Source organism: Apteryx mantelli, chromosome 5 (assembly GCF_036417845.1).
Source record: "Apteryx mantelli isolate bAptMan1 chromosome 5, bAptMan1.hap1, whole genome shotgun sequence".
NCBI lineage: Eukaryota > Metazoa > Chordata > Aves > Apterygiformes > Apterygidae > Apteryx > Apteryx mantelli.
The window spans coordinates 831,632-841,094 of record NC_089982.1 but is presented as its reverse complement, the minus strand read 5'-3'; the positions used below and the strand labels follow the sequence as shown (position 1 = coordinate 841,094).

The window sequence follows — 9,463 nt, the reverse complement described above, 5'->3', positions numbered from 1 at the left end:
TTTCAAGATCACTAGAGGTGCAATTAAAAATGTTAGTAGAGTTTAGCATGGAGTTTCCTAGTTTCTTTCTGGCTCCTTCTAGCAAAGGTTGCTTAATAGAGGATAAGTTTGCACCTACTTCCCCAGCCCACTCTAAACACCAATCTGCCTTTTGACTATAATGCCATTCTCCTTGTTCTGAACTTTTCCATATAGAGGTTAAATCCACTCCCCATGGCACCTGAGCACATTCATATGAGGTCTAATCACCTCCTGATTGTGAGTTAATTGACCTCTTCTTTCTACCATATAAACTACTATACACATTGTCTGCGTTCCAGCGTAAGTCCTCACCATTGGGTAACCTGTCCTGTTGAAAACCATCTGGGCAAGAGCTATCCTTATTCTCTAGTACGTTCCATATCATCTCTTCTCCGGTGGGTAGAATACTTAATCCCCGACTCCAACATGGAGTTCTGTTACTATAGTATACTGTTTGATCTCACGGGACTTTAATAATTTGCACCCCACTGATATTGTGGATATTGTTCCACATTCTAGAGAGGTTAAAAGTTAATACGCCCCATTTTAAAGGATGGCTCACTGAATGGGGTGATGGTAGGCGTGCAGTAAGGCTACTGGTATTGTGCATGCTCCCAAATGACTGTAATAATTGTAAAATCATATTATCCCTTGCCTTGGTTAGTCCAAAAATACAGACTATTATTATTAATTTCATGCTGTCCGTCTGAGTTTTAGACATAATGGATCACCAGGTGATGGGTTGGCAACAGTCCACTTCATCTGCTGTGGAGCTAGTTTCGTTCAACTGCAGTGACTCAAGGAATCTATTCCTTGCACCTTGACAGCGGTGTGGGTGGTCAACAATACTTGGTATGGTCCTTTCCACTTCTCCCGCAGGAGCTCATTGCTCCACGTCTTGATGTATATCCAGTCTCCAGACTGGTGAGGATGGACAGTAACTGCCAGGGGAACCGGAGCAGACTGGATGACATACCTGTGAAGGAAAGACAAAAACCTTTCCCAAGGACATAACATAGTCTTTTAGCTTTTTCTCCCCAAGGATGTGTACATCCTCTCCCCCCGCCCCCCCCCCCCCCGTGGTTGTCTGATAGGGTCTCCCATACACTATCTCATATGGGCTCAGTTTTTCTTTAGAGTTTGGTCTTATTCTTACTCTCAATAAAGCTAATGGCGATGCATCTGGCCATTTTAAATGCGCTTCCTGATAAATCTTACTCTTTTTTTTTTTAAACTCTGATTCACCCTTTCTACTTTCCCACTAGATTGAGGCCTCCAAGGTGTATGTAAATCCCATTTTATCTCAAGGACCTTTGATAGTTTTTGTACTATTTCCGGTAAGAAATGAGACCCTCTATCTGAGGTACTCCAAATCTAGGAATTATTTCCTTTAGTAAGGTTTTTTTACTCCTTCCCTAGCATTGTTGGTGCGACAAAGGAAAGTCTCTGGCCATCCTGAAAAGGTGTCTACCAACACCAACAGATACTTGTACCCATTTTGTCTTGGTAATTCAGAAAAGTCTATCTGCCAATATTCACCTGGGCAGTTCCCTTTTTTCGTGACTCCTGGTGGAGGACATTTGTATTGATAGGGGTTGTTTTGTAAACAAAGTTCACGTTTCTTTACAATACTTTTGACTATTCCACTCATTCTTACACTTAAAACTTGGTATTTTAAACTTTCAATCATTGCTTCCGTGCCCCAATGTGTTGTCTGATGAGTCTCTTCTGCTATTTTCCTCATAAGATTTTGGGGAATAATCACTTGTTTGGTGGGTGTTACCCACCATCCTGTTTGATTCTTGGTTGCTTTTAGTAATTCAGCTAGTCTTTCGTCCTCTTCCTGGTATATTGGAGCGCTGTCACTCAAGTCCCTATATTTTTCTGGTATCACTAGGAGAAGTGCTCCCTCAACTGCATCTTTTGCAGCCTTGTCCGCAAGTCGGCTTCCGTTGTTTACAGGAGTGTTACCATACTGATGCACCTTACAATGCGTTATGGCTATCTGTTGAGGTAGCTGGACTCCATTCAACAGGTTCATGATGGTTTGTCCATATTTGATGGGAGACCCTTGAGAGGATAGTAACCCCCTTTCTTTCCAAATCGCCCCATGAGCATGGACGACTTCAAATGCAAATTTAGAATCAGTCGAAATATTGACTCTTTTGCCTTTTGAGAGTTCTACTGCTCGTTGCAGAGCTATCAGTTCTGCCTTTCGAGCTGAGGTATTAGGAGGCAGAGCTTGTGCCTCAATTACCTTCTCTTGGGTAACCACAGCGTACCCAGCCTTCCGCTTTCCATCCCTCACAAAGCTGTTGCCGTCAACAAACAATTCCCAGTCTACTACCTCAAGTGGAATATCTTGAAGGTCTATTCAGCTGGTGTGCACCTGTTCAATGATCTGGAGGCAGTCATGTACAAGTTCTTCCTCTTCTCCCTGCCCAGCCAAGAACATAGCTGGATTGAAGGATGTTGTCATCTTCTATTCAACGTCTTCTTGCTCAAGCAGTATAGCCTGGTATTTCAGGATCCTGCTAGGGGACAACCAATGATTTCCCTTTTGTTCAAGCACAGCCGTCACTGTATGTGGTACAAACACCAACATCTTTTGTCCCAGAGTTAGTTTTCTGGCTTCTTGAATCAATAGCACTGTTGCTGCCACTGCCCTTAAACAGGGTGGCCATCCTTTGCTCATGTTATCCAGCTGTTTGGAAAAGTATCCCACGGGTCTCTCCCAGGATCCCAATTTCTGAGCGAGTACTCCCAAGGCTAGGTGGGACCTCTCATGAACAAACAGTTCAAAAGGTTTCTCTAAATTTGGGAGTCCCAATGTTGGAGCTTTTATCAAAGCAACTTTTAATTCTTTGAATGCTTTTCAGCACTCCAGCATCTGGACAAGGATCTCTCCTTCTCTGCTTACAGTATCATATAATGGTTTAGCAAGGAGTCCAAAATCAATTATCCACAAGTGACACCATCTGGCCATCCCTAGAAAGGCTCTCAGCTCTCTTTCGGACCCTGGTTCAGGAGTCTGACATATTGCTTCTAGTGAGTAACTCTCGCTGGGCCGGATTGTTCGGGTCCCACGTAGGATCCATGGGTGGAAAATGGTCATTTACTGTGCCTTGTTGTCCCCCTTGCACATGAATCCTTTCTGCCTCTTCCTTGGCTTTTGCTAATACTACGGTCCTCTCATCTAGTGACAATAATGTGTCCATTATGACCTGCAGATCATTCCAGTCTGGGTCTTGCATTCTAACAACTGTTTCTAATACCTTAGCTACTTTGTCAGGGTCCTCCCTATAAGTCCCAACTCCTTCCAAGATCTCAAATCGATTACTGAAAATGGTACCTTAACAGTTACTGGTCTGTTGGCTCCTACTGCCTGTCTCAGGGGTGCCTGAATTACTCTAGAAGGTCCCTTTCTGGTTCTTCCTGCAATAGGGCTAGAGCCCTCATCCCCTCCGTATTGTCCCTCTTCATCTGAACTACTGTCTTCCTCTGAGTCATGACCCACCAACCTATGCCCTGTGCGTCTAGTTTGCTCATCGCTCCCATTCACCCCCCTTAGCTCCTGCCTGTCCCCAACCCCAGGGCCCACTAGCATTTCAACATCTTCTTCCTCACCCTGTCTATATTTAATACAGCGCTTCCCTACGCTAAAGGCCAAGCAACACCACTTAGAGGCCCTTTTATCCTCCTTTTCTAATGCGAGAACCATAGGATCTTTTGGTGTAAGCATACCATCCTTCCACCGTTCAGGGTGTTTTCGCAGTGTAAAGAAAAGATCGATATAAGGCATTTCGTCCCATTTCCCCTCCCTTCGACAAAACAACATTAACTGTAAAATGTTGTTATAATTTACAGTTCCATTCAAAGGCCATTTTTCATGATCTTCTAGTTTATACATTGGCCACCAATGATTACAATATTCCACAAGTTTCTTTCGCATCAAGGGGTCTCCCCCCAACTGTTTCCAATATTTCAACATGCAACCTAACGGAGAAGTTTTTCACAACCTTCTCTTTGGTCAACTGTCCCGTTCCCATTATTAACAAGGTAGCAGTTCCCAAAACAATATGAATACCTTATTCTATACTCCAGGCAACCCCGTAATTGCATATAGAATTTCCTAAGACCAGTCCCCTATTCCCTTAAAACCTGTAAATAACTCAACCCTGCGTGAATTTTCCGTCACGACTTATGGGTAAGTCAACAACCCACAAGTAATGCCTTTTACTTTACCCAAAGGCCAGGCGAGAGACCTAACAGACCAGGGAATGGGAGGATCTCCCCGAAAATACTCTGGTGCGCACTGGAGTCCTCATGATTCCGTTGGTCCGCGACGCCTCAGACGCAGAGTCCTGCCTGGGTCGCCAGAAATCATCACCAAAAATCCAGGAAATAACGTTTTCCAACCACAGGGATTAGGTTAGAAAGTCGACATCACTTTATTGCAGCACCGGGCGCATGGGGGATTGCTCCTCCTTTCACACGCACCGGAGCCGGCGGTGGCAGCGAGCGCTGCCCAGCCCCAGGCAAGCACAGGAGCTCAGGAACGAGCTCCATGGCTGCTCCAGGGGCTTGGGAAAGGCAGGGTGAGGGGGCAGGTTTGGGGTTAGGAAAGAAGGTTAAAACTCCTGTGTTTTGGGGGCCGAAGAACAGCTTCCGGGGGCTGTTTTGGGGGCTCCGTCTCCATTCCTGATCCCCCCAAAACAGCCCCCGTAAGCTGTTTTTGAGCCCCAGAAGTTCAGGATTTGCCCTTCATTTTTAAGTAAGTCCTGCATTTGGGGGCCTCATAAAGCATGTTTTGGGGCTGTTTGGGGGGGCTCAGAAATGGAGTCTCAGTCCTGCCTTTTGGGTGCTCAAAAACAAGCTCAGGGGCTGTTTTGGGGGCTTGAAAAACAGAGGCTGAAGGGGCTGGTTTGGGGCTTAGAAAGGGAAGCTAAATCCTGCGGTTTTGGGGCTCAGAGACAGGTTCAGCAGGCTGCTTTGGGGGCTCAGTCTGCATTTGTGAGCCCCCAAAACAGCCCCTAAAGCTGTTCTTGAGCCCCCAAAAGGCAGGATTTAGCCTCCGTTTCCCTGACTTTTCCCCCTTTCTGAGAATATTTGCAGTCTTCTTACTCCGTGGTTTCTCCCATTGCTGCTGCTTCAGCAGCCAGACGTGCTGGAGAGCTCCAGATTGGACGGAGAAGGGGAGTATCCAGAAGGATCTTTGCAAAAAAAACAGGAGGGGGGGAGAAGGGGAAGAACAGAGGTCTTTTTCCCACAAAGGACTGCTCCCAGTCCCCTCACCCTGCCTTTACCAAGCCCCTGGAGGAGCCACGGAGCTCGTTCCTGAGCTCCCCCGCTTACCTGGGGCCAGGCAGTCCTCGCTGCCACTGCCGCCCCACCACCCCACAAGAATAAAGCTAGGAATACCACTGAAAGGAAAACTAAAATCATAATTCAAATATTAACATAAAGGCTGTAGAATTAGTCACACAACAGTAGAAATACGCTAGAACAATAAGACTAGAAATATTAATAGAACAGAAGACAATAGAAAAGCATTGGCAGAAAAATATTAATAGAAATATTAATAGAATAATAGGAAAATGAAAAACAATTTTTGTGATAAATGAGAAATATTCATAAAGGTATATTATAAATATTAATAAAAGGAAACTTGACCATTAGTAACATTAAATGAAAAGGAAATGTTAATTAAGAGGGTAAGGTTAGTCAAATGATGTAAATATTCATGAAACAAATAGAAGACTATTAGGAAAGACAAATTGATAGAAATATTGAAATAGAAGAATATTTAGTGTTAATATTAGCTGTATTGACACATTCCAGGCATGTTCCTCAGGTAACCTGTATTTTTTCCTCCTCCCCCTTGCCCCCAAAAGGACCCTTTTGGCGGCATTTTGGTGCTTGTTTTGCACTTTCTTGACCCAAAACATGTCGGAGATGGTGTGGACATGAGGGGAATGGGCGAAAGGTTGTGGGATGGTGTCGCGGGACACCCCAAATGTTGGCAAAGCCCTTCCTCAGTGAGGGGAAAAGCTGGAGCGACCCTGCGGTGAGTGCAGAGACGAGTCCCTGTGTTCAGGCCTTGCAGCCCCCCCAGATCCCTCTGGCATTTTGCACCCCCAAGATCCCTGCTCCCAGCTTCTTTTGCCACCCGCATCCCCCTTTGACCTTTCTGCGCCCTCCTTCGGGCTTTTTTGTGCCCCCCCAGATGCCTCCTTTTCCCTTTATTCACCCCTGCCCCCAGCTCCCCTTTTTTCCCCATTTTGTGCTCCCACATTCCTCAATTGTACGTTTGCGTACAACCCCTGGGTGCCTCCATTTGGCTTCGCGCTCCCCAGATCCCTGCTTTCAGCTTTTTGTGCCACCCACCACCCCTCTTCCACCTTTCCTTCACATCCAGGTCCCTCCTCTCACCCTTCCTGTGCCCCCCAGAGCCCTCTGTTTAGCTTCTTATGCCCCTGAGGTCCCTTCTTTTACCTTTGGTGCCTCCCCAGGGCTCTTCCTTTCGCTCTTTGTGCCGCTCTCCATCCTCGTGGGCTCCTCAGACTCCTCCACGGGGCTTCCTGATGCCCTCCCACATCCCGCCTGTCACCTTTTTGTGACCCCCAGATCCCTTTGTCATGCTTTTTCTGAACCCCCAAGAGACCTTTCATGCTCTCCACACCCCTCCTTTAGGCTTCCTATGCTCCCCTGAGCTCGGCTTGGCTTTTGGTGCCACCCTCAGACCCCTCCTTTTGGCTTTCTCTGCCCCCGTACACCTCCAGAAAGAACCCCAGCTCTGAAGAGCGCTTCCTTATGGCAAACTCCAAATGGAGTGGGGAGAAATCTGGACCCACCTTGAGCTTTCCCCCAGCCTACTCACTGGAAGTATGAATTGCTTCCCTCTTATCCAAGGAATTTAAGCAATAACTGTGATATAAGAAAGAAGATGTGGTTAAAATCGTGATGTACCTGGATATAAGGGCTGTGCGCATACCCAGAGCTATGCTGTCATCAAGCCCTGACTGCTCCAGGAATGCCCCACCTAATCTCTGCACAGAAGAGACAATGAACACATTTGAGGAAATGGACTGGTTTAATAGATTAAAATTTTAGGTTGATTCCCAATAGAAGACCTACTGCTAACTAGCTTCACAAGAAAGCAATAGACTACTGCAGGAGCAGTCTTGGCCACACTCCTCCTGAGCTGTCCTGCTGCCAAGACACACATAGCTTCAGCGGTTCCCCCCACTCCCCAGCGCCACCAGAGCACCCTGCAGCACTTCCACACAGCAAGGCATTGGCCACCCGTGGAGAATCCAGCTGGCTGGACTCAGCCCCTCTCCCCCCTGCTCTTGGCAGCTCCACACACTCCTTTCACACAGTTTGTGCTCAGCTCCACAAGTGGCTCTTTTGAGTCGTCCCCTCTAAAGCCTTCTGCAGAACACGTTCGGCATCATCAGCAGCATCAGACAGAAAATTCCTCAACAGAAAGAACGTGGTGGGGAAAGCCATTGCTGCAGACACCAGAGAACCTATAGGCCCTAAGAAAGTGGGGATGGATTTCAACAAAAATGGAAGATTTTTCGCAGCACCCCCAATGCTTTTGGTCAACAGCTTAATTACAAGATCCTTGGTTATTTCGTGGTCCAGGGGGGTCTTTATGCCATCTGTGAGCTCCTTGACAGGCTTGTTCACCTGTTCTGCAAGTTTCTGGAGGGATTCCTCAGACAGGCCAAAGGTCCGGCAGTACTCTTTCAGCGATGTCACCAGGATTGCAATGTCAACAGCAGTAGAGAGACTGGGGATGGGAACAGCAGATGCTCCACACGACGCAAGGCTTTTCAGCCAGACATACTTCATCAGCTCCTCCTTTTTCTTTCTCAGGACCTCCCTTGAAGTGATGGCCAGGCACTGTAGGAAGCTGAGTTTCTTCTCACTTGGCAGATCATCCAGGAAGGTTTGCAGCAGTCTGGGACCATCGTACTTCATGCTAAAATCATCCCTGCAGACAAGAAAGACTTGAGGGGACCTTATGCCCAGACGTGCCAGCTTCCTTTCACAGTCCTGCCTGATCCTAAGCAGGACTGCCATCTCATCATACCGCTGTGACCGGGTCTCAGTAGCTTGCTTCCCTTTTGCCTTCAGGACTCCCTCCTCATTGTACAGTCTTCGCTCATTGCTCACGTCCTGATCCACCTTGGAGCACACAAAGTAGAAACGCTTCCCCTGAGCCTGAATCTCCTTTGCAAGAGTTGCAGCATTTTGTGTGAAGTGGCTGGAGGAGATGATGATGAAGAAGTCATAGTGGTCAAAATGCACCTGCTTAAGGTAGGTGTCCGGTGTGCAACTGGGTGTCCCAATCCCAGGCAGGTCCCAGACAGTCACGTGGGAGTGCTGTGGGTGAGGATAAGGGCTGCACTCCATCGTTGTCTCCATCACTCCAAGCTCAGCTGCGCCCTCCTCATGGTCCTGCAGGCCACGCATGGCATTGATGAAAGATGATTTCCCGGAGCCTGACTCACCTGTTACAGCAATGTGGAGCTGGATCTGTTCTTCATTAGCCAGGATCTCCTGTGCTTTTGTGGCTGCTGCTGTGAGGTCTCCTTTCTCTACTGCAGCCCTTATCTCATTCATGTCTCCGTCAGAAATATGGGGAAGAGCCTCCACCTCCAAGTGTGCCTCAGCGCTGGCCATGGCAGCTGCAGCGAGTGGGTGCCCGGTGAACCTGGAAGAAGAGCACAGGCTGTCTCTCTCCATGCGTAGCAGCAGAAAGAGGAATTCAGCACAAGGCTTGAGCCGCAGGCAGAGCGTGGCCACCAAAGCAGCCTGTCCAGCGTGCCCGCTCCCCTCTGCCGGCCACGCTGAAGCCCAGCCAAGCCTGGGGTACGAGGAACGACTCTGAGGCTGTGCACGCTGGGAGGCAGGAGGAGGCCTGGGGAGCGTGGGCCAAGGTGCTGTGGGGACGGAGAAGAGGGATCCGAGCTGGGATGGGCTGAGGGAGCAGCAGAAGAGGTGCTTGGGGGCAGTCTCAGAGCTGCGGGACAAGGGCTGGGTGAAGAGGGGGGTGTCTTGTCTCAGAGGGGATTGCTGGGAAATGGGCCCAGGCACGGGGCAGATGGGCAGGGGAGCCCAGAGTGGGGTGGACCGCAGGGTCCTCTCTCTTGCTGCCTGCTTGCACAGTTCCTATTTCACAGACCTGCACCAGCCGCCTCTCCCAGCCGCTGAGACCCACCAGCACACTCGGCGGTGTCACCCTGCGGGAAGCCAAAGCCCTTCCTGCCCCGGGAACTAGCCGGGGTAGCAGCCAGCACGAGGCAGGCCGAGTTAGGGTAGCTGTTTGCAGAAGCCTGTGAACGTTAACCCTCTTTTTGCTCGGGGAGGAGAAATAGGAAACCACCTGTCCCAAACTACAGCGTCATTTTGGCGTGCCCCCAAGGGAGCA

At 48.6% G+C, this 9,463-nt stretch overlaps 1 protein-coding gene across 1 annotated transcript; it reads right to left on the bottom strand.

Moving 5' to 3' along the window:
- Positions 1-7,410: 7,410 nt before the first annotated feature.
- LOC136992128 (interferon-inducible GTPase 5-like) lies at positions 7,411-9,060 on the bottom strand. The gene has a single exon (XM_067296981.1). It carries the CDS (start codon positions 8,776-8,778, stop codon positions 7,411-7,413), a length of 1,368 nt encoding a protein of 455 aa, XP_067153082.1. The 5' UTR covers positions 8,779-9,060.
- Between the last annotated feature and the right edge of the window lie 403 nt (positions 9,061-9,463).